The sequence below is a fragment of the Plectropomus leopardus genome, chromosome 20 (genome assembly GCF_008729295.1).
Source record: "Plectropomus leopardus isolate mb chromosome 20, YSFRI_Pleo_2.0, whole genome shotgun sequence".
Taxonomy (NCBI): domain Eukaryota; kingdom Metazoa; phylum Chordata; class Actinopteri; order Perciformes; family Serranidae; genus Plectropomus; species Plectropomus leopardus.
Genome location: NC_056482.1, coordinates 8,256,128 through 8,280,924, shown reverse-complemented (window position 1 = coordinate 8,280,924; position 24,797 = coordinate 8,256,128). Strand labels below are relative to the sequence as shown.

Here is a 24,797-nt window from a genome sequence, read left to right as displayed (position 1 = left end):
TAAAGAGAATGTTTGTCAGTCCTACATTTGACTCTGTTTTGTCTGCACTAAAGCTGAACTGTCTAGGAGGAACAGTGAAGATAATGTGGAGAACATTTCATTTTCCAAGAAGACAGTTGTCGTCCTGAAGAAGGAGCTTGCGCAGAAAACAGATGCGCTGAATAAAGCTCTAAAGAGGGAGAACGAGCTGAAGGTCAGTCGCTTTTCAGCTTTTGACTTTGTCCATAACTGGGAGTTCCGCTACAAGTTTTTTTTTATGTAACCCCCTGCTTTATTTTCTCGACATCCAGATTTCTTTGGCAGAGCTGCAGTCGTTACTGTCTGAGCTTGAGGGTCGCAATGAAGGGCAGGCTGCTAATATTGAGTCGCTGACTGCCACTCTGAAGACCAAGGATGAGATTATCGATGTAAGTATTCACCCACTCAAAGTCAAACTCTTTGCAGTCAATAAAACACAGCAGCTTTGGATAAGGAGCTTTTCTTCTCAACTCAGCGGCCTCTCCTCTCCTAGTTCTCATTTTTTTTAATGTCTGCAAACAGGTTCTCCATCAGCGCCTTGGTCAGAGAGGGGACAGCCGAGCTGATCATACCCAAGATCAGGTCATTGGCTCTGGCATGGAGAGATCCCTCCCTGGACTCCCTCAGAGAGAGAGAACCATGATTGGGGGAGATAGCCAGCAAGAAGTAAGCTTACCATTAACATACTAAATTTCCTGCTCAATCAAATACTCAAATACCAGAAATTAATATATTTTACCTATAATGCTCTGAAATTGAGATCGTTGCCCTTTCATTATCTGTCTCCATTAAGGCTTTGCCGAACCTCATAGCCTTGCAACAGGAGCACGACGCTCTAAACAAAGCACTGAGAGCCGAACAGCAGCTCTACTCCAGCCTGGTTAGGACTGTGAAGGAGCAGGACAGGTATGGATATTGTGCACTGTAACAAACAAACAAAAAAATGTTGGTAAAAAATAATTTTGTGTAGCTTTGTGTATTTGATGAATAACTCTGTGTGTTATGCAGCGCCCAGCGTCTCCATGCTCTGCAGCTGGAGCTGACAGCGGTGCAGCTCCTCAGGCAGCAGCTAGAGGAGAGCATCAAAACTAATGAGGAGCTAAGGGACGACTTGGAGAGAGAGATACACAGAGCCAAACTCAGAGAAGGTGCAGTGCAAACACACTGGGTGGTGAATGACGAGGGGAATTAAATGGAAAAAAAGGGAAGATAAATGTATAGGAAAGAGCAAGTTAATCATTTAAAAGGAACAGTGTGTAAAATTTAGGGGGATTTAGTGGCCTCTGGTGGCTAGGATCGCAGATTGCAACCAGCCAAAATTCTGCCGAATTATCCTCAGAGGGCTCTTGCTCTCCAAAACAATTGGACAAGGTGATTTCAAACGGAAAATTTACTGAATAAAGCAGTTTCATGTTAAAAATCAGTGTCCAGCATCTGCTAATGATTGGTCACCTTTTGGCTGATCCAGACGTTCAGAAGCTCAATCCACAGAGGTGGTCTCCTGTCCAAAACAAACAAACCCGATGATTTCAAATGTTTAAAGCACTGAATAAAGCAGTTTCGCGTTACAAAATCTGTTTTTATGATGCTCTTTTCACAGGGGGGCTTCTCCTGTGAAATTACTACGGTGCTGACATGAAAAAATGAACGGTCTTATTTATTGCCAGTGTTTGGTTTGTTCGATCTGTGCTACTGTAAAAACAGCGATCTCCATGGACGCGGACTTGCTCAGTTTGTAGACATAAACAGCTTATCTGATCTAGCTCATCTTTTTTTTTTTTTTCAGGTGACTATACACAAAGAAAACATACTTATTGTATTATATTACATTTCTGCCAATATCTCCCCCTTTAATCCTACACATTGGACCTTTAAGTTGCTAAGACTTAGGAAACTATAGCTCAGGGAGACATACGGTATATCTATAGCTCTTAGGGAAAGCACAAACACACCTGTCTTCTCTGTCCTCTGTGTTTACTCTAATAATATCTCCTGCTGACAAGCTCACGACCCGTCTTCTTTATCTGTCACTTTATTCAGCATGCACACCTGGTCCTTTCACTTCTCACCTTTGTGCACTTTCTGTTCACTGTTCTTTACATCATCACCTCCTCATCTGCATGTTTTGTCCATAGTTGAGTTCTTTTCTCTGTCACTCTTGAAATGTAACGACTCCACGCTGTTTCTCTCTGTCTGTCCAACTTTCGAAAAGTGAATAAAGGCTGCTGTTGGCCGCTCCTCTTGTCTTTCACTTTTAACTCGCTGTCTGTTTGCTTTAACTGTCCCATTAAACATTCGGTTTCTGTTGATTGCATCACCTCTCTATCACCCCTCAGCCCATCTAACCAACTGTCACTGAATTAGATTTCATTGCATAAGCTTGTCATTATATAACAACTTTAAAAAAAAAGGTATTAAAGGTTGTTATGCTGCTTTAGAATCACAGGATACTCTGAAATAGATACTAACAAAAATATCCTACGTTTACTATCTTATGACATCACATTGTTAATGTAACTTAGCAACATCAGGGCGCAGCCTTGAGACTGCTTAAAAGTGTCACTCTACGCTCAGGTAGTCATTGCAGCATATGACTCAAGTGTCTGTCCACATGCATGTGTGTGCCCGCCTGTATGTGCATGTCCAATGCGTGCTCACCCCCCCATCCCTGTCTGAAGAGAATCAGGTGTGTAAATAGGTCAGCTGTAAGTAACAGGCCCATGGCTCACATTCACACTGACTGCAAGATAGATATAGCTACAATAATTAGTACATTTCCACATTTAGTGCAGTGTTTGTATTATCATAATATAGAGTACATAAATTATGTACATGCTGCAAGTAGACAGTCACCAAAAACACAGTGATTAAATTGATATATTTATTATATATTTATTATTTTTCCGTGTTAAATTCCACCAATATGTTACCTTATTCAGCTTATAGTATAGTGATTTAATATGTATTAAATAGGGATGGAAATCACCAGCACCCCCAAAATATGATATTATCACAATAAGTTAGTCATGGTACTATATTATTGTGGTTTTAAATGTTTCGCTGAGTATTGTGGTAATACAATACAATTGTCTAATCTAATCTCTAATTGTAATCGTAATATTTTTAAGTTATACAATGAAAAAAAAAATCCTGGGCCATCTGTTTCGATACGATATTTCCACACAAAATACAGTGATGCTGTGCTGTAGCAATTTTTCCCCCCTAGTATTGAACAAGCAAGCCAAGAAGCAGCCAATGCATTATAAAAAAGCAAATAAACAGATTTTCCCATGTAGGAATATTAGCTGGTCTATTTAACCATTTATAAGGATTAGATGTGCAGTGGAATTGTGGATTTTGTTGTCAGTTATTTGCATTATATTTAGTCATTATTTTAATTATCAGAAGTTGGATTTTATACAGAAATGTATCATAAACTAAATCATTTCTGTTAGGTCTCTTGTTTTTCTCCAGAGCAGCATGTTGTCCTGTGTAAAATCTGTCCCTCTCTTTGTCTGCGCAGACACAAAGCTAACGCTTTTATAGTTGTGAAAAACATTAGCAGTATACAGTCTCTTAATGACCACTTTCACATAAGGTCACATCAAGTCTTGGAGTAGTGATACTCCCTGTGAATTAGGCATGGGGCGATATGGTAAACTCTTGTTATTCAGCCCAAAATAATTGTGATTCATAATATTATGCCGATAATCATCAGAATACGCTTAGAACTCTTAAAATTTCACTAAAAGGCATTGGAATCATGTCACTTTACATGTTGTTAAAAAAATGTATAAAATGTTGCATCACAGACAGGATATGCTGTTTTAAAATGAAAAACAAACTTCAAAAAATCTTTTAAAATCTTTTTGAATCGGCATCATATCTTTCGATGTGAAAAATGTCAATACTTATGATTATCCTGATAATGAAAATTCATCACAACTTACTGTGAGTGTATCGTATATCGTCCCATCCCTAATGTGAAGTGACGTTAAGGTAGAAGCATTCTGTCAGTGGAAAACTCACCTACGCAGAAATGTTCTTTTTTGTCACATCACAAAGATTATGTGTGTGTTTAACCCTCTTTGTGTCTGTTCAGGTATGGACCTGATTGATCCTAAAGAACTGGAGAGCATGAGACACCAGCTTGAAGATGCACAGCGCTGGAACGCCTCGCTGCAGGCCCGTTTAGGAGCCATACAGAACCGCGGAGGAGGGGTTGGTGGGGCCAATGATGGCGGTAAGAGTAGAATAAATGCCTTTGATTTCTCATCTCAGGGTTTTGGTAAATTTAAGTCTTTTTGTTACATGTGACTCATGTTTTTCAGGTGACACCTTGAGTTTCATCGGAGATCAGACTTCTTACATGAGTATCTGTGTGGGAGAGGGGCAGGATGACAGCTTGTCTCAACTCTCTACTCAGGAGCTCAAGCAGAAGGTAAATTCCTTTTCAAAAAGTCTTGTCTCCATCTCATAATCATAACAGTAGGTTTTAGCTAGTTGCCAAAACGTGTCGCCAAAATATGAAAAACAAGAAGACGGTCATGCAAATGGATAAAAGTGAGTCCCTCTGTAGGTGCTGGAGCTGCAGGATTGTGTCAGCAGACTACAGACTTTAAACAACGAGCTGCAGAACCGACTGTCGTTACTGGAGAAGTCAGACCACGACGCTTACAACAAGAAAGAAAAAGATGTGGCCGGCAGTAGCCCCTTAAAACAGGTTAGAAGCCACAAAAAGACAAAGTAGTACAAATGGAGGAATGTGTACTGGAAGGTGTGCAGTTAAAGGAAATTGCATAAAACTTTCAAAACGAAACATATCTTTCACCTAACAGCATTTTTTCTCGTAGTTTGTCCACATGTAGGAAGTACTGGATAAATCATGTCTGAGTCTGTGTCTAACGTCCACCTTTATTAGCTCCTGTCTAACCTTTGAACCTACATCTTAACCTTTGCTCTGTCTAGCTTGTTTCTAATGTCTCTTTACTGTGTGATGCTGTATGTCTTATTTCTCTAACAAGTGTGTTTCTTGTCTGTAGTAGAAGATCCTGTTTTTCTCCTCCACCTTTCCTAACCAGTCCCTGTTTTTCTTATCTCTGTGTCCCATGAAATGCTCTCTCTTCGCCATGCCACATTAGACACGTCATACCATTCTGCTGTTGCTGTGCAGTGTTTTATGGATTCTGTTCCCTCATTAAGTTTTCTTTTACCGAGCCATGTGTGTCATACTCGCCTCCCATCCCATTACTCTAGCAGCTTGAGAAGTCGCAGAAGATGCAGTCTTTGGCTCACGGTAACAGGACGCGTCACTCTGCTCAGGATAAACAGAGTCAGACAGACATCAGTCTAGGACAGGTATGAAATACATGATCATTTGTAAAATCTTTAGCCTAATTTTTTCAATTTTTATTGATTCCTTCAGACACCAGGAATAGCAACACTAGTATTTATAGATAAATCACTCACTCCAAAGAATGACAAAATAAAAGGACAGTATAATACAATTGAATAAGAGGAAATATAAACAAAATCTAAACAATAGACAATACGTATTGAAAAAGTCAGTTACATATGTACAGAAATAGTGAAAGAAGTAAATGAGAAAAAAGACAATGGTAATATTAATGATAATTTTAATTATGATAATAATAATAATATTAACAAAAATCTTAAGCTTTTCAAAGATTTGAGATAAAATTAAATTTAAATACTTTTTTTCATGTAACTTTGAGCTTATTTCTGAATTGTCCCATTTATTCATTTATTTATTTATTTTTTGTCCCTTTTAGATGGTGTCTGGAAAGCTGTTTGGTGATATGGACAGTAGCCTTGGCGAGACTAGAGAGCATGCTCAGTCTGGCAAAGACACCGTGGACACCGGAGACAAAGAGTCCAGGCAGAGGAGCACAGATGTGATGGCACTTAAATCACTGCTGACTCATTGTGGGGCCACATCAGTCTCACAACTTAGGTGGGTTTTTTCTTTAGCTGTGTCCTCATTCTATTCTTCATTTCCACTCATATGTCCACTAAAGTGTTTATTTTTTTTTTGATGCCACCGTTTTATTCATTTCTGTACAATGGGAGTGGTGTGTATTTACACTGTGCTACTTATGCCAGCAGCATAATCAGAGTGCTGAGTCTGAGTGTTTATTCAGCACTGAGCACTGCCTGTTTGGCGTTTTGTCCATCTGTCTGTCCATCTGTACCTCTGTCTGTGATATCTCAAAAATGCCTCAAATGCATAAGCATCCACTTGGAATAGATTGATTAGATTTTCGTGAGGTCACTGTGACCTCGTCTGTCTCATTCTTGTGAAGGCAATATCTCAAGAACACGTTTTTTTTTTTTTTTAACAAATTTAGCACAAACATTCGCTTGGACTCAATAATGAACTGGTTAGAGTTTGATGGACAAAGGTCAAGGTCACTGTGACCTCACAAAATATGTTGGTGGCAATAACTTAAGAATTAATGTGCAAATAATGATAACATCTCACAGAAATGTCTAATAGGATAAAATGACATTTTATTTCCAAAAGCTCAATTTCGCTTTGACATCATAACATTCTGCAAAAACGCTTTCATGGCCATTACAATTATAGTTTTTATTCGTTGTTGTTTTTTAGCACTGAGTGTTGAACATTTTGGATTTTTGGATACAATGTTGAGCTGAGCTTTTTTGGTTGAACATTAACATTAATCAAACTGCCCTTATTGCAGAGAGGAGCTGCTCAAACTTAGATCTGAAAATGCGGAGCTGCGGGGTCTCCTGAAGGAACAAAAGTCTACTGAGTGTAAAGAGAAAGAGAGCAGAGACGCCTCAGGAAGCAGCAGCGATGGGCAGGCTGAATTGAGAAAGAGCACTGAAACACTGCAGCCCTTGTCCAAAGGTCATTTCAAGGTCAACAGTCTGTTAAGAGAGAAGAACTCAAGCGAGATGTCAGATTGGGAGAGCCTTGTCACCACTGAGCTAACTGTCAGTACCACAGAGGGGATGGAGAGTCCACAAACTAAAGGCCAGTCACACAGCAAGAGTGCAAAGCAGCATGTCGCAAGGCATGGGGTATGTTTTTTTTTTTTTTTTATTGTAAGAGTACAATCAAACATTACATTGCTTTCGGCATACAGTCTAACTTTCAGTGTTTTTAATATCTCTAATGGTAGGCTGGTGCTAAATCTCGCCTCCCGGTCCCTGTGAGGCTGAGAGTGGCGGCCAGCAGCAGCAGCCAGTCTGTGAGCTCTGACCATCTCACAGCTGATGCACTTCAGCACCTTCATTTGGATGGTGTATATGGATCTGACCAGCAGCTGCATGCAGACTCCGACTCCCCCATGTCGCCCCAGCACAGCGCTTCCCCGTCTTCCACACTCAGATATGCACACCGTACCGACAGTCCTCCAGTAGGGTCGGACAAGAGCTCTGAAGCTGGGATAACACTGGAACACACCCAGGCCGACTCTGCTCTTTTCACTCAGCTGGAGCTTCTCCACCAGGAATGTCAGGAGAAAGAAGCCCTGATTAATAAGCTAAGTGAGCAGCTAGCTGATTGGGAAGAGCTCCACGCTCAGCTCCAGGAAAAGGACCTGCTCAATCGGCAGTACGTGGAGGCCTTACGGGCGGCTGAATCCACCATCGCTTATCTGACTGCCTGCAGTCTGGACAGCCAGGGTGGATATGGATCACACACCAGTCTGTGTACAGGTTCTGGCTCTGTGGGTTCAGGTTCTGTCCCTTACAGCAGATGCATGGAACTGCAAAAAGCCCTGCAGGAGAAGCAGGAGCTCAACAGTCAGCTTATAGAGCTTCTCAGCATGGCAGAGAAAGCCATCACATCCCCTGAGAGCCAAGAGAAGAATCCAGAAATCAGTGATTTATGTTTGAAGATAGATGCGGCCTTACAGCAAGTGAATGCATCTTCAAATAGACAGAGCCCAAGAGGTGTTTTTGTAGGCACAGAGGACTCTATGCAGGAGTTGCAGCGACACACAGACTCTTTGCCGGAGGCACTGTGGCAGCAGAAAAGCCCTAATGCAGAGCTGCAAGTAAAACCGAAAGCTGCAGATGCTTCTGCTCAACGTGGCTACAACAGAGACCAGAGTGATAAATGTTTGGGGCAGATAGCATCACTAAAGGAAAAGGAGTCAAAGGGAAATCAAGGTGAAATGGGAAGTTTTGATAATGTCACTTTAAATCAGGAGATGACCAAAGTTTTAATGAACTGCCTTAGTGCAGCAGAGTCTGCTGTTGCTTCCCTGGCAGCACACTGCACAAATAGCAGCTCCTTGGCTCCCGGTAGATCGTCAGGGACTAGCCCCGACCTGCATATGAATTTAGACAAACTTCAGAGAGCTCTGCAGGAGAGGAAGGAACTTGGAGAACCCACTCAGCCAACAACCCAATCCAGCAGCAAGCAGTCATCTGCACAGTTTCACCAAGAGCTCCACAGCAACCTCTGCCACCTCTACAAGGTCTTCACTGATCGATCTCAGAGGATGTCTGAACTCCAGGCTTCCCTACAAGAAGAGAGGGGCCGCATAGAGGAGAGTGAGGTCCATAGGACAGCACAGGATGTCAAGGGATTACCACCGAGTGTTCAGATCCAACTGGAGACTCTCCATAAGGCACTGAGGGAGAAGAAGAAAGCATGCAAAAGCCTGGAGGAGAAACTGGCCACTGCTCTGACGTCCCCTGAAACTGCACGGAGAGGTAAGACAACTCATGCAGTTTTTTTTGCTCATTTGTTTCAAGTATTTGAATCGTGCATGAACAATTCAAATTTGTAATAATTTTGCGATTCTGCAAAGGCATGTATGGATAAAGTTCAGTACTTTCCATATTGATCAACAACACTATAAAGGAGACAGACAAGATTCTGTAAATGGTTTCTTCCTAACGCAACATATATTGCCTCCAATGCCAGCTCTGGAGCAGGATGACAAAGGCGTGCAGGTGGATTTGCAGGACCTCGGTTACGAAACCAGTGGCAAGAGTGAGAACGATAGGGAAGAGAGCAGTAGCACAGGTAGACGGCTTTTAGACAGACACTGCATGTCTGTCTGCTGAGTGGACACTAATCTCACACGTGGATAGATTCTCTCTTTATGTCTGCATGAGGAGTGAACAAAGGCAACTGTAACACACTGTCTCTTACCTTGAGAAATGTTCTCTGTTTGGGTCTCATAACTACACACTCTACTGGTTTTAACCTGGTCTTTCTCTGCACTGTTCACAAATTTGAATGGTATGTCAATATTTTTGCATTGACAAATTCTTGCATGATACCACTCGGATGTTTGGGAATGTCTTTCAATCACTCATTAACCTGTTACTTTTATTTCTTGTCTTGTTATGTCACAGCCCAGCTGTATATGAAAGTATTTATTTCCTCTTAAATCACTTTCACCATTTCTTTTCCACAACTTTTAATTTTCTCTTGTCCCCGCTCTAATTGTTAATGTGTCCATTGTAATGCCAGATCTAGAGGTCGGTGTAAACCCAAGTTGCAGTGCCTCTAGCCTGCCTTCCCAGCACGAGCAGATCACCTTCTCCTCGACTGAAAATCTGGACTCAACTTCCAGCACTCCGTACCCTAGTTCCCCAGCGCTCAGCTCTGCCAAGGTATTCCACTTACTGTTTAAGAAACTCCTGAACAAAGATCGTCCAGTCGTAGCTTATAAACTGCAACTAAGCACCGATTTCTCCACATGTTGAGCAGTGCATAGGGTTGTAGTAAGATACATAATGTGTATTTAAAGAGTTTGTTAGGGCAGTGTTTGTTTTTATGCCTATTCAAAACCAAAATCAAAACAGCAAAAGTGTGAGAGATGTGTTTAACACTGTAATCGGTAGCATGTCAGTTAAAAGCCCATGACTAGCTCATTTAATGTGTAGTCTTTCCCCACCTTCCCACCTCTTACACTACAGGTGAGAGGAAAGATATGTATTTCGGCTTTTGGGGGTGAACTGTCCCTTTTACTCACCCCATTATGCATAATGATGTGCATATTTAAGACCCTCTTTACATGATATTGTTGAAAAATTATTCAAATAGAAACATTAAAAAGTCAGACAGGGAGTGTTTAAAACCAACGCACACAGCTAATGTTGATAAAACATCAGCAGGAAGTGATATTTGGATTTTATTAATCCTCTCCTGTCTGTTTCCAGGTCAGTCTGAAAAGCCTCCAGGTCTATGATGAGTATGGTGTTTCTAAGGACCCGCTCCAGCTTCAGGGACAAGTCCGAGAGCTGAAGGTCCAGCTGGAAACCCAGACTAAGCTCATCCTCCAGATGCAAAGTCTTCTGCGCAGGAACTCTCTGTCCAGTGATCTAGTTGCCAATGCCTCTGATCCCTCAGTTGTCAGGGATCAAGAAGGGACACAGCAAGACCGTAGCCAAGATAGGAGCTCCAGAAGTGGGCAGCTGAGCAAGAAAAATGAGGGTGACAACCAGGCGATGAAGGATAAAACCAGTCGTCTGAACATGGAAGTAGAAAGAGAGAGCACACTGAACAGAAGCACAAGCGAACAGCTGCAGCAGACCAGCAGCCGCTCCACGTCACCTGCAAGGTCACCTGTCTTTTAAAGTGCATTATTAATAATGCACTATCTTTACACTGAGTGAAAGCTGCACAGTCATTTCGAAAATCATATCTTGACTCATGCTGTCAACTTTGATTTTTTTCTTCTCTCTCATTTGTCCTCATTCTGTCGTCTCTACAGACTGGACTCCCTGGTGCAGTCGCAGGCCAGGGAGCTGTCACAGCTGAGGCAGCAGATCAAGGAGAGCCGTAGGCTGGGAGCCCTGCAGCGTCGACAGCTGGATGAGCTGAGCAAGGCCTTCAAGGAGCTGCTGCAGGCCGGGGAAGTCGATTACTACAAGGGGGAGGCGGTCAAAGAGCAGCTGGAGAAGAGCCTGAGCATTCTGAACAGGCTGGAGGGACGGCTGGACAAAGGTAGATTGTAGTTGCATTTGTTGTCTTTTGACACATTTCGCTAATCAGAACCACACTGAACAAACATAGTTTTTAAATCTGATTTATGACACAGCACTGTGCCAAAATTCACAAATCCTCAGCCAAAACATACGCAAATGAATAAAGTTATTTGCTTTCTTTAACTGAATGATCCTTACCCAAATATTGAGATTTAGAGGGAACCTACGATTTTAAAAAGCAACTGTGTTTTAGTCACGTGAAACATTACTTAACTATTGTGTAGCAATGTCTGGATGAGAGGAGGAAATGGTAGCCAACAGCAGAGAGAAATGAACACAGAAGAGCAGTCAGCCGTAAGTGATCTTTACAGACAGGTCCATGACAGCATCTTATCCTCTGTCTACCAGGAGATTCCCGTCTGGATAATGAGGACATGGTGGCCCTGGAACTGTCTCGCAGGTAGTCTCAAACTCTCAAACTGCATTTGCTGATTGTCAATGTCTTAATTAAATTGCTTGTACTCAATTTACAGCGTGTTTATTAATGGTGGAAAACAAGTGTCTTTAATGTTTTAGAATCACCCATTTTAGTGTGAGGTTACAGGGATGCTTTAATAGCATCCTAAGGGAATAGTTTTGGGAAGTGTCCTTATTGGCTTTCTGGCAGAGTTAGTTGAGAGGTTTGATATCTGCACAATAAATATAAAGATGGAGACAGCAGCTCTGAGGGAAGCCTGTCTCTGTCAGATCATAAGAAAACAGCAACAATAGTAATGCAGTTGATCAAAGCAAACAAATAAGTGGTCACATTTCACTTATTACAGTAAACAATCTCACCCTTGGATAAAAAATGTAAATCAGATTAAGTGGGATATCATTTGGGTTAAAATTCCTGGAAGAGCCTTTCAATGTATATTCTTTTTTAAGCTGTAAATTAGTGAGAACATAATCCTCTTTTAAACTGCAAATTGTGGTCTTCATGTGTAAATTTCAGAAATTAAACAAATGAGTTATAGCATGTTAATTTGTGAGTATTGGAGTAGGCAGTCTTTAAAGTCGGTGAAATGTACGAGTGTTGCCCATGAAATTAGAATCTGTGTCACAGTATTTAATGACGGGAGTTTCCCTGTTTTTTAATCTTATGTTTGTGTGTGTTCCTTTTTTTAAAATATTTTTTGGGGCTTTTTGCCTTTATTAAAGATAGGAAAGCTTAAGCCTGAAAGGGGGAGAGAGAGAGAGAGAGAGTGACTGGGCACCCCCCTTTTTTTCAGTCATTCTTTGGTGTTTTTGAAGGTCCATGAATGCAGCGTAGGCAGAACCTGTCATAAGTTATTTTTTCCTTCAGCAGCAGTTTGAGTCGCAGGGTGGATAATTGATCTGCCGATCTGGTCAGAGCTGATCAGGTTGATGAATGAGAGGAACAAAAGAAGCAAAAGCAAAACTTGAAATTTGACATAAACTGCAGCTACCATTCTGCTGCTCTGAAAGTGAGTGCAATTGATACCTGAACGATCTGCGTACTCCAGTAGCACTCCTGATTAACAGTCCAGCTCCAAAAATAGAAAATCAATTTGTGGTGACAGATGTTTGTACTGTGGCAGGCCGACACAAAAATGAACGCGGGGAAACCCTGTTTGTTTTTTCAGCTTTGCGTCTTTCTCTTGGATGGTTCTCTGTTGTTGTTGTTTTTTTTTTTTTTTTAGGTCATATTGTACATGCTCTGGTTTGAAATTTGAGGGTTGTTAGCTGTGCTGTCTTGGTGTTTGTCTCATGACCCTTTAAAAGATTGCTCCACCTCCACTGAGCCAATTGCCTTATGACCCCCGGCAGTTCATGTTTTATTGGTTTTGAATAGCTCCCTGCTGCTGACCTAATTTTTTCTGTGAAAGCTTAAATATTAGGGTCGCACTGCCCCCTAACTGGGTCATCAGTGTCTCGGAGAAATTCAAGGGAAACACACACACACACACACACACACACACACACACACACACAACATGTTAGTGCTCATTCATTCATGTCCTTCACAGTTTCAGAAAGCAAATTAATTACTACACTTTGATCAATATGTATGTACAGTTCAACCGTCTGACACTATTTCACACTTGATACATTTATTTTCTGCTGTTGTCAAGAAATAAATGATAATTTATTGGTGCAGAAACGTTACTGTTACGTGATGATATACATTTTTTAACTCCTAATTTGTTGACGTTAATCTATATTATTACTGATGTGGGCAGTGTTGGGGAGCTTCAGCAGGGATCACAGTCAATGCTGTCCTATGAGGAGAGCATGAGAGATCCTCCTGACAGCCCGGCTAGAATTCAGCAAGAGTTAGATAATCTGCGTCTGGAGCTGGAGGGCGACAGAGAGCTGCTGCAGCAGCACGTCAGCTTCCTCGTCCAGCAAAACCTCACGCTGGCTGAATGCACCAGGGAGCAGCTGGACCTGTGAGCGGGTTTGATCCAGACAGAGAATGATGTTTGCTGTGAACTTCTCTTTCATATTCTCTAGCTGTGTGTTTCTGCTGAGTCTTCTGGTTAGGAACATATTTTTCCTATCACTTTCAGTCTGAAGTTGTGTCTCTTTTTGGAGTGCTGTTCCTAATGTGCTGTGTACTTCCTTGTTTTACATCGTTTTGCTCTCCACCGCCTAGCGAGGTGATGTAATGGATAAAATCCAGCTGTTTAGTCATCTGGGAGACCAAGTGACTAACATGACTTTTTTCCCTCCTCTCCCTCCTCTTTCCAGGTTGGCTAAAGAGCTGCAAGAAAAGAACTGTCTGATCCAGAGCCTGCAGAGCCAGTTCAGAGGCCAAAGTCCCGGCAGCCACCACAGCTCTCATTCTGATCTGTACCACTCAGACAGGACCTCCTCATCTTGCCACAGTGGCCCGACAACACAAGGTGGCAGTCGAGTCCATAGTGAGTACAAACACATGTTCACATAAGCTGCCGATCTGAAACAGTCTTAATAAGATTATTTACATGTTAATAGGCGTGAAAGCCACAACAGAGCTTGCAAGAATACCTCATCCCCAAAATAACAAATGTAAGTCAATTACTCACCCCATATTACACTGAATTCATGAAGAAAGCGTCTTCAGGATGAACAAAGAATCCAAAAATGAAGAAAATTCTTGATGAATTGAAGTCATGGGCAATCGTCTTTAACAACAAAACATCCATCTACGCTCACGCCATGTACAGTATAGGTGAATCCGACCCTTAACAAAACCAACCTCACACAGTCCAATCCAAATTTATTTATGAACAACGATTAAAACTAACAACAGTTGCCCAAAGTGCATAGACCATGAAAAATGACATGGGAAAACACAGATGATTGGAGATTAATAATAATTATAATCGTAATAATTTTTACCATCATTAAATCAATAACATGAACTATCTGATTGAGACAGGGCTGGACCTGGAGCTCTGTGTTCAGTTTTTTAAAGCAGTCTGGCTTTGATAGATAATATTTAGGTTTCACTTTAAGGTCAGTTACCTAAAAAAAAGGCTGTCTGTTTGGGAAGTGCTGAGCATACAACTGGATAAATGAGACTTGGATTATACTGATCAAATTGTGTGAGTTTGTAAACAAATGTTTTGATATAGTTTTGCTGTTGTTAAAGGTGTTCCCCTATGACTTTAATTTATAAAGAATTTTTCTTAGTTTTTGGATTTTTCATTTACCATGACAGAAAAACAAACTTTTTTCCTAAAAAAAAAAAAAAAAAAAAAAATTCCTAACAAATTCATCATAACACGAGATGAGTAGCTGATCTACAAATAGTCATGTGGGGGTGAAGTATTTTTTTAAGTGTCACAGCCAGATATAGTGTACTAGACTGTTTAGTCGTTTTAGACCATGCCAAGATTAACCGGGTTTGTTCCTTTAAAATGTTCCTTGCTCTTGCTTCAGTAGTATGTTACTGAAAATACTTTAGCCCTTGTCCATGAGCGCGGCTCGTCTAGTCACTGCCTGTAATGGCACTTATTTTCCACTCAGATCCATTCTGTTGCAGCGAGGCGTCCCGTAGCACAAAGCACGCCGGCCAAGGACAGAGCTGGTGTCCAGTTTCAATCCGCCTCCACTTAAAGTTGCATTATTCAGTGGCACCTATCTGGTTCAATCTTCAAATTGTGTTTCCCTTGGGAAAAGAGACAGTGAAGGCTATTACAGAGACAAGTGAAGCATGTGGATATGTGAGAGGTCCTGCTGAGGGGCCTATAGACCCAAATTCACATTTTCTTTACTGGTGCAACACTTAACCTGTTTGACTCTTTACATGGCCATGTTGCTACTTTTGTTACCATGAAGGATATAGAAGAGGATTGCATTTTGGTTTACCAGAGAGGCATTTCACACAAAAATGATGAACAAAACAAAAAAAAGTTTAGACCATGAAACATGATGGGACAGGTAAAAATGTTTTGTACTTTTTCATTGTTAATATATTCACTTGTACATGTTTAGGCCAGCAAAACCCCACTGATTGGACGGCAGCAGCTGCCCCTCCTGTAGGAGGAGCTCAGGAGGAAGGTGTGTGTGGTCACAGGGATGCTGCCAGCAGACTGCAAGGCCTGCAGAGGGAGAACGGGCGACTGCAGGAGCAGCTGAGGAGCAGCGAGGAACTCAACGCCACCCTGCGCAGTGAACTGGACCTCCATCGCTCAATCATGGCTCAGACCGGCTCCCACCAACGGGAACAGGATCATGGCCAAGACCTGGATGGGTCTGGGCCTCAGAGTGCTTCATATAAAGGAGTTGGCGACATTGGCTTACAAAAGAATGCTGCTGAGCAGCCTCACACTATGAATTCAGGTAAATATGGAGCATTGGTTGGTTGATCATCATGGTTAGGGGGTGAGGTGGCTAGTTAGACTTTCTTTTTTATAACAGACTTTACACAACAAAAGTGTAGGTCAATTCAGAAAGCAAAGCGCGCTCAGGTTTATTCAGCTTCATGTATTTGATGTTTGCAAAATGGTATTTTTGTCATATGTCTGAACAAACATATGCAGAAAATTTCTTCACATTAGGCACAAACATTCACTTGGACTCAAAGATGAACTGGTTAGATTTTGGTGGTCAAACAATAAGGTCTCTGTGATCTTGCATCCATGCTCATTAATGTGATATCTCAAGAACACCTTGAAGGAATTTCTTCAAATTTGGCACAAACATCCACTTTGAATTGAGAATGTACTGATTAGAAATTAATGGTCAATCGTCAAAGTCATTGTGACCTTGCATATGTGTTATTCTCCTGAACTCAATATTGCAAGTTTTCTCAAATTTGGCACAAACATCCACTTGGACTAATGAACGAACTGATAAGAATTTGGTCAATTTGTAGTTTAATCTGTCTCCTGTAAACCCTGTTTTTTCATATAAGTGCAACACAGTGTCCCCTTAAAGTACCCATTTAATTTAGCTCCGTGCATATCCATCTGTCAGACTTGCTGGCAGAACATCTGCAGGAGATCAGAGCTTTGCGACAGCGCCTGGAGGAGAGCATCCGCACCAACGACCGTCTCAGGGAGCAGCTGGAGAAGAGACTAGCTGAGGTGGAGAAGGACCCAGGTACACACCAGAAATCACCTGCCTGTGTTTCAGTCTCTCTCTGTTACTGTGATTATTAGCGTGTGTAATGCATATATGTAATTTAAAATGAAAAATACTTTCTTTTATTGAAAGTAATTATTTATTGAGTGATGAGTTTGTGTATGTGTCCATGTTCAGCTGCTACCAACATCTTCATCCATGGCAACGAAGAGCAGGGTCAGCTGGCCAATGAGGTGCGATTCCTCTGGGGTCAAAACCAAGCCCTGAAGGAACAGCTCAGTCTTGGTTCAAGAGGTAGAACACACATTTCTGTTCAATCTAAATTTAACCTGTTATCAGGAACACATCCTTTCACTCAGTAGACCAATAAACATAGAGGCAATAGTTTTTCATATACACTTTTGTAAGTGTGTCCTGCTGGTGCTTAAATGCCCCAAAATGTACACAAATCTTTCTGATTGGGTATATGAAACCAACTTCATCTGTATTAAGTTAGTCAAAAACTTTAAAATGTTTTTATTTCCTCCAGACAAGCAGAAGGAAAACGAGAAGCTAAGGGAGACTCTGACAAGGCGGACGGCCAAACTGGAGCAAAGCAGGAGGGACTGTGAAGCTCTGAGGCAAGAAAACAGCCGACTGCAGGAGAGGCTGGAGCACAGCAGCCGAGAGAACACACAGCTGCAGGACTCACTGCAATACAGCAAGGACGAGCTGCACAGGTACACACACACACACACACACACACACACACACGCATGCGCGTACAGGTAACATTCACTAGCAGGTGTACATTTCTAAATGTGTCCTTGCAGTACACACATTCTATCATTACTACACTCCTTCATGCAACCTGATACTACACAAAGCTACTAATTACTGCTCTAAAGATTCATCAGTATTACCATTATTCCATATTATCAGCACAGCCTGGAAACATGATAGTTTGTCATTTGTAAGGCTCATCCATGAACACACACGTGCATACATACCATATAGATGGTATGTGACCTCTTGCTCTGGGTCCCACTGACACAGATGAGTAAGGCCGACACCTGAAACCAGGAGTCTAGTTTACCGTCAGATCACTTCTCCTCTCCCTTTCCGTACCTTGTCTCTTCAGTGTGTAGTATTGTGGGCTTGTGTACCATATACACAGGCTTATTGTTTTTTCTTTGTGGTTATAGGTTATGGTTATAGAGCACACCACTGCATTTACATTATGTGTGTCAAATAAGGCCGGGCCCGTGCAATTACAGGGGAAGCACTGCTCATTTTTTGTTGAAGCTGTTTCAGAAATGTGTTATTACTTTATTGTCACTTTTGAGGCTGTATTTTGTGGTGCTGCTGAATTTTGTTTGTGAGAGATGTTTTTATTATTTATTCTGTTTGCATACATATAAATGAATGGACTGAGGACTGTTCAGAAAAGTCTTCAAAAGTAAAAGATTGAAAAAAAAAAAAAACTGCGCTAAAGTTTGGGATGCCTGTTTTTACATTTTAACTTAGTTGGTTAGAGACAGTTTAGAAACAGACTGGAAAATGGTGTGAGGGAGTCGGTTACAACTTGGCAAATATATCATGGTATTTCACTTAACCTGGAAGGTGAATATTTTTTGCTCATATTGTTTGTTACCTACTATTTTAGAATAGGAAACCAACATATCAAACTCTGCATATACAATGCATAGATTGGAGTCGATGGCCCTCTCTGTTTTCTCTTAGGAGGTAATTATGATTTTCTGATTAATTGAATTTGGTGCGTATTTTGTGTTGTGTTTGTGTGGATGCTTTCAGGTTGCAGTGTGAGGTAAAGCTTCAGAGGCAGCAGCTGTCTGACTCTCAACATCTTCTGCAGTCGCTGCGAGTGGAGCTGCAAGTTTATGAAAAGATCAAGATGGAAGCTCACAAACACAACGGTATTACAAGCATTTTTTCTTTCTTTTTTATGAGCCTTCTAACATCATGTAGTTTGAACAGTAGAAGGATGAGATAAGTCAAGAGTGACTTATATTACAACTGCAAATCATCTAAATTTAAAAAAGGTTTGAAAGAAATTTTTTGTAACTGTATCAATATGTTTCCAAACTTTGTTTTTTTCTTTAAGTTCTCCCTTGGACTGTAAACCACAAAATCTTTTAATTTAAGTTTTGGGGTTTGGACAAAGAGGTTGATAGATGCAGACATTATTATTGTTTTTTTAGAGCTTGTCCAATCAAAGGCCGACACTGAAAATAGTCTTATATAAATCAACATGGCTACATTTATTTTTTAAAATGAGAGTCTGCAGGAAGATAATGCACAGGCACACCATATGAAGAATGGTGGAAAGAAAACAAGAGAAAGCAACATGACAGTCTTTTGTGTTCACTTCTGTTTCTGTAACTATAATGAGCCTCCCTCCTCCTCTTAGTAGAATCCACGGAGGCGACCCAGGGGCCCGTCTCCGTTCCCTCCTCCGGCTCAGTGGACCTTGGCGAGCTGCTGATGGAGATCAGACACCTGAGGCTGCAGTTGGAGAGGAGCATCCAAACCAACACGGCGCTGCGACAGAGACTGGAGGAGCAGCTACTCAGAGGATCCAAACGCCCCGAAACCATCAACATCAACTACCTGCTGTCGTCTCCAGGTAAACACAAGGCACAGACTCACATGCTAATCACCTGTGACAGGTATGCAGAGGCATGTAAACACACACAGGAATCTGCCAGGTTTTACTTTTGTTTTACTTTTACAGATGAGGGAGGCAGGTCACCCGGCCGTGAGGGCTGCGATCCTCTCCGTCACTCATTTCAGAGTCACAATGAACACACCAGTGTCCTCCATGGTAATAAAACCTAAACAGAATTGGCATGTTGTCAGATTATAGTACTAAACACAGATTATTAGTATTGTTTCCCACTGTTGTGCATTTTAGAGAATGAATGACTGTATTTTCAAACATCTTTTCAGATGAGAAACATCTTTCTCACACAGAGGTGGACGGTGGTTCATTCAGTAGCAGCTCTGGTGACAGTGTCTCTGGTGGACCCTCTCGCCTAGTGCCAGGCCACCGGATGTGGGCCAGTCGCAATGGCCGTCATATTTTGGGTCTGATTGAGGACTACAACGCCCTCCGCAAGCAAATTTCAGAGGGGCGCAAGCTGTCACATAGTATGGATTCACAACTGCAGGAGAGTCTGCACACACTTGAACAACAGTGCTCTGACAAAAAGGTACCGGCAACATATCATATTTGAAGGGGCCCTATTATACTTTTCCTTATTTTCTGTCATAAACATAATGGCACATTGTCAGATGTATTAAACATGGTCAAAATTTGAAATTTGAAATTGGAAATCATTTAAGAAATCCCTATGAGCACAAACCTTCACACTCCGCTTTCAACTCTTTTTTTTTTGAGACAAGTTGACAACAGCTCAAGACAGATTTATTTAAATGATCATCTGCTCCAGGCATGTCACTACAAATGGATATAACCTCAATATGTAGTCTATACTGCCATATGTAGCTACGTGGTAACGTCAGGGAAAAATGAAATCTTGGCTGCCAATTTTTGATAATTTCACCCAAATTTTGAAACACATTATTATTTGAAATAAATGCCTTTACTGGTAGTTGTCACACTAGAAAGTGTCACTATACAGTTATTCCCCCGACTGCAATGACGGTGTGGAGACACAGAAATGCTGACCGATCAAAGCAGACTGGGGTTTTTCAGAAGGTTCTTAAAAACAGTCACTAAAATGATGCATCTTAGACAGAGGGCTAATGCAGGCGTTCCAGCACAGACAACAGAAGAGAAATAAGTGTTTTATTTGACCATCATCAAAGCATCAAAACCCATCATCAAAGCATTGAACCCAAAATATAAGTGTGAACCTGGAAATAAACATACTAGTTCCCCTTTTTAGTTTTTACTTGCAATTTTTGGTGTATTGTTTAAATAACGAAAACAATTAAGTGTATGAAATGGAAAGGTTGTACTAGGTTTTATTAAGATAATTAATTTTCTTCCACTGCTTGCACAAATTATACATAACAGGTCATAACTGTTAGCGCCATTATGTCTCCATCTTCATAGGTGATAGAACAGCAGCACCTGAAGAGTTTGTCTGGCAGTGTGAGCAACATGCAGCACGTGCTGGAGGAGGCTGGTCGACTGCTAAAATTGGTGTGGAGAGTCTCTTTGCCAACCGGTATAACAGCAGGGGACGGTGGCAATTACCAGCAGGTAGACATGCACTAACACATGTACTGTATCTATACTACCAGTTAAGAATCTGTGGAGCCAAATTTTAATCTTTTTTTCTTCGTATCAGGATGAACTGCTGAAAAATGAGATCGCCAGACTGAAGAGTCGACTGTCACAGCAGGAGAGGATGCTGAGTGGAGCTGTTAAACGCCTCCGAACAACTAACCAGCTCAAAGAGGGAATGGAAAGAGTCATCATTGATCAGTGTAAGATTGTCATGCTTTACTGAGACAATTACTGTATTGTATACTATAGTAATAGTAATAGGATAGTAAAAATAATCATCAGTTTTAGCTCTTTTTTTTACCACTTTGTAAATAAACTTGGATATGTGACTTTTTCATATGAATTTTTCCCCCAATTTAGTGTATCTAACCCATGGAGTGTTGAAGAAAGCCCGGGGGAATTTAGAGGTGAGTTTACTAAAAAATACATGCCCTAGTTACAAACTGTCAAACTGATATTCTTTCACAGTGGTAAATTCTCCTTCAGTAAATTGCTCGTCTCTTCCTTCTTATCCTCTATGCAAAATTATGATAGACAAATTACTGCACCCTCTCTGGCCTGAAAGGCCTGTCTGGAGGACCAGACAAAGGTCAGTGTGGTTGAAGTGCAGGCTTTGAAATTGTGATCTGATGCATGAGACCCTGTTGAGATGCTTTTGCATCGCATGAGGCAAATACCAAAATATGAATGTATAATGAGATACTCAGATTTACAAGATAATTGGGGTGATTACAATCATCATAATCATCCATAAATCCTTCCATTGTGACTATTTTGCAACCTCCTGTTACGTTATCTCATAAACAATGTCATAGTATAGTCCATCAAAACGTTGACTAAATAGTGTAGAATGTTTTTCAAAATCACATGAAAATATCATACTATAGTATGTCGTCCAAAGTGGCATATAAAAGTGATACTATAGTATGCAGTGAAAAAGAGCATTAAAAAGTCATAGTATAGTATGTCATGCAAAATCTGACCAAAACATTATAGTATAGTATGTTGTAATTCTGACCAAAACGTTATAGGTGTGTTGCCCAAAATTCGCAAAAACATCATAGTATAGTATGACGTCCAAATTCTGACCAAACCGTCATAGTATAGAATGTCACCCATAATTTTGCAAAAACATCATATTCATGTCATCCAAAAACTTACGAAAACATCATAGTATAGTATGTTGTAAAGAAATTTGACCGAAATGTTGTCAAAAATCTGACCAAAACATCATAGTGTAGTATATCGTACAAAATCTAAAGAAAACGTGATAGTATAGTATGTCATCCAAAATCTGACCAAAACATCATAGTAAAGTATGTCGTACAAAAAAACTGACCAAAATGTCATCAAAAATCTGACTAAAATGTCATAGAAAATTATGTTGTTCAAAATCTGACCAAAATGTCACAGTATAGCATGTCGAAAATGATACCAAAAACATAATAATATATCATGTTGAAAAAATGGCAGAAAACGACACAGGATAGGATGTCAAAAAGTCTCAAATTTTTACATGTCAGAAAAAAAACCGAAAACTGCATATAAGAGTTTGTACACGCACGCCATAATATAAAATGTCAAAAATAAGGCCAAAAACATCGTGATATATCATTTTAGAAAAATGGCTAATAATGACATTGTATAGTATGTAGAAAAATCTCAAATTTTGACATGTCCCAAAAATGGCTGAAAACTGCTTATTATAACTCATAGATGCGCCATAGCGTAGCATGTTGAAAACAGGGCCAAAAAAGCCCAAAAAGTGATAATTTAGCATGTTGAAAAAATGGCGAAAAATCGCATACTATAGTATGGCAAAAATTTCAAAAATTGACATGTCCCAAAAATGGCTGGAAACTGCTTCTTATAGCTCATATAAACGCGCGTTGAAAACAGGGCCAAAAAAAGCCTAAAAAGTCACAATTTAGCATGTTGAAAAACTGGCGAAAAATCGCATACTATAGTATGGCAAAAATTTCAAAAATTGACATGTCCCAAAAATGGCTGGAAACTGCTTATTATAGCTCATATAGATGCACCATAACGTAGCATGTTGAAAACAGGGCCAAAAAAGGGCCAAAAAGTGATAATTTAGCATGTTGAAAAACTGGCGAAAAATCGCATGCTATAGTATGGCAAAAATTTCAAAAATTGACACGTCCCAAAAATGGCTGGAAACTGCTTATTATAGCTCATATAGACGCACCATAGCGTAGCGTGTTGAAAACGGGGCCAAAAAAAGCCTAAAAAGTCACAATTTAGCATGTTGAAAAACTGGCGAAAAATCGCATGCTATAGTATGGCAAAAATTTCAAAAATTGACACGTCCCAAAAATGGCTGGAAACTGCTTATTATAGCTCATATAGACGCACCATAGCGTAGCGTGTTGAAAACGGGGCCAAAAAAAGCCTAAAAAGTCACAATTTAGCATGTTGAAAAACTGGCGAAAAATCGCATGCTATAGTATGGCAAAAATTTCAAAAATTGACATGTCCCAAAAATGGCTGGAAACTGCTTATTATAGCTCGTATAAACGCGCCATAGCGTAGCGTGTTGAAAACAGGGCCAAAAAAAGCCTAAAAAGTCACAATTTAGCATGTTGAAAAACTGGCGAAAAATCGCATGCTATAGTATGGCAAAAATTTCAAAAATTGACATGTCCCAAAAATGGCTGGAAACTGCTTATTATAGCTCATATAGATGCGCCATAACGTAGCATGTTGAAAACAGGGCCAAAAAAGGGCCAAAAAGTGATAATTTTTAAAAAATGGTCAAAAATCGCTTATTACAGTATGTTGAAAAAAAAGGCACAAAATGGCATGTTGCAGTTACTATGACATTATGGTTAAAGTTTGGACAACATAGTATATTGTGATTTTTTTCGTCAGATTTTGCTGTTTGGGGAGAAACATGCTGTTTGTTCTCAGTTTCTAAGGCCTAGCCTGGTACAAAATGGAAAAGATAGTGTTATAAATTCTAACATCGTATTAGCAGTGAGAAAGCATTGAAGCCAAAATTACCAAAATGTCGAACTGTTCCTTCATCTCATGTTAGATGCATGTGTTTGCAGGCACTTATAAATTGACAGAATTAAAAACATGTTTCATTGCCTTCAGCAGTAAAACGTTTCACCATGCATGCCTAAAGTCTAAAATGTAAAGTCAATGTAAGTACCTGTCTGTCGTCAGTCTAATGTTACAGTATTTATGCTTTCTTTTTCAGGAGGTCCCAGTCAATGGCCAGTAGGGGACACTACAGACCCTCCACCTGAGCAGATAAGTGTCCCTGTTTCTCAAGGGACTGTAGACAGATGCTCTAAATCCTCAGAGGATCACAATAGTGATGCCTCTTTACACTGCAGCTACTAAACCTGCTGTAAAAATGCTTCTGATGCTGTAGCAACCTAAAGTTCGTCAGACCTTCAGATCCTGCCTTTTTGTTCTGCTGTAAAACTGTCACCTTGCTCTCCTGATATCAAAGCCTATAATTGCATGTGACATGCCTAAATTTGATTTATTTTAGGTACTAAAGATGTAGTTTTTTTAAAAGAAAATGCTTTTGTAAATAGTAATTCCTGAAAATATTTTTATTACTGGAAAATTTTTACTTTTTGTTTTTATCGGCCAATTTATGTATAGAATGGTCTGCTACTGGCTCAAGGAATTATGTGCACATGCAGTAAAGAAATGAATTGAACAATGACTCAATTGTGGTACAAAAGTCCCTTTATTAGCATATACATTTTTTCAGTAAAAATTTTGGTAGCTGCTTCATTAAGTGTACATGGATGAGTACAGATAAGAAAATAGTACAGTTTAGAACAAGACTTAATGAAAACAAAGCAAATTAGAAAAGGTATAATGGAGCTTTACAGAATAAGCTTTTCTACTAGATTTAGTCAATATACATGAAAGGATTATATTTAAAAAGCTCTAATTCTTTAAGTAGCACTTGAAACATGTCTGGTTATAACGAATCTTCAAAATGACCTATAAAACT

The 24,797-nt window shown here is 40.3% G+C and overlaps 1 protein-coding gene across 8 annotated transcripts in view; it reads left to right on the top strand.

Moving 5' to 3' along the window:
* cdk5rap2 (CDK5 regulatory subunit associated protein 2) overlaps nt 1-24,500 on the top strand; it is a 42,529-nt gene extending 18,029 nt beyond the window's left edge. For 3 of the 8 annotated variants that reach the window (XM_042509439.1, XM_042509443.1, XM_042509446.1), the window contains exons 21-51: nt 54-193; nt 291-407; nt 541-684; nt 812-924; nt 1,027-1,166; nt 4,121-4,261; nt 4,350-4,459; nt 4,598-4,741; nt 5,275-5,376; nt 5,811-5,992; nt 6,744-7,086; nt 7,188-8,730; nt 8,945-9,046; nt 9,500-9,642; nt 10,192-10,592; nt 10,746-10,978; nt 11,368-11,419; nt 13,714-13,886; nt 15,445-15,792; nt 16,429-16,554; nt 16,714-16,830; nt 17,066-17,255; nt 18,331-18,452; nt 18,947-19,162; nt 19,271-19,360; nt 19,486-19,748; nt 20,618-20,767; nt 20,856-20,994; nt 21,155-21,201; nt 21,329-21,383; nt 24,021-24,500. In XM_042509439.1, the coding sequence (XP_042365373.1) occupies nt 54-193; nt 291-407; nt 541-684; nt 812-924; nt 1,027-1,166; nt 4,121-4,261; nt 4,350-4,459; nt 4,598-4,741; nt 5,275-5,376; nt 5,811-5,992; nt 6,744-7,086; nt 7,188-8,730; nt 8,945-9,046; nt 9,500-9,642; nt 10,192-10,592; nt 10,746-10,978; nt 11,368-11,419; nt 13,714-13,886; nt 15,445-15,792; nt 16,429-16,554; nt 16,714-16,830; nt 17,066-17,255; nt 18,331-18,452; nt 18,947-19,162; nt 19,271-19,360; nt 19,486-19,748; nt 20,618-20,767; nt 20,856-20,994; nt 21,155-21,201; nt 21,329-21,383; nt 24,021-24,166 (6,332 nt within the window). In that variant the 3' untranslated portion in view covers nt 24,167-24,500. The remainder of the gene's footprint in view (nt 1-53; nt 194-290; nt 408-540; nt 685-811; nt 925-1,026; nt 1,167-4,120; nt 4,262-4,349; nt 4,460-4,597; nt 4,742-5,274; nt 5,377-5,810; nt 5,993-6,743; nt 7,087-7,187; nt 8,731-8,944; nt 9,047-9,499; nt 9,643-10,191; nt 10,593-10,745; nt 10,979-11,367; nt 11,420-13,713; nt 13,887-15,444; nt 15,793-16,428; nt 16,555-16,713; nt 16,831-17,065; nt 17,256-18,330; nt 18,453-18,946; nt 19,163-19,270; nt 19,361-19,485; nt 19,749-20,617; nt 20,768-20,855; nt 20,995-21,154; nt 21,202-21,328; nt 21,384-24,020) is intronic. The other 5 variants (XM_042509441.1, XM_042509440.1, XM_042509442.1 and 2 more) reach the window with 5 other exon arrangements.
* Nucleotides 24,501-24,797: the final 297 nt, after the last annotated feature.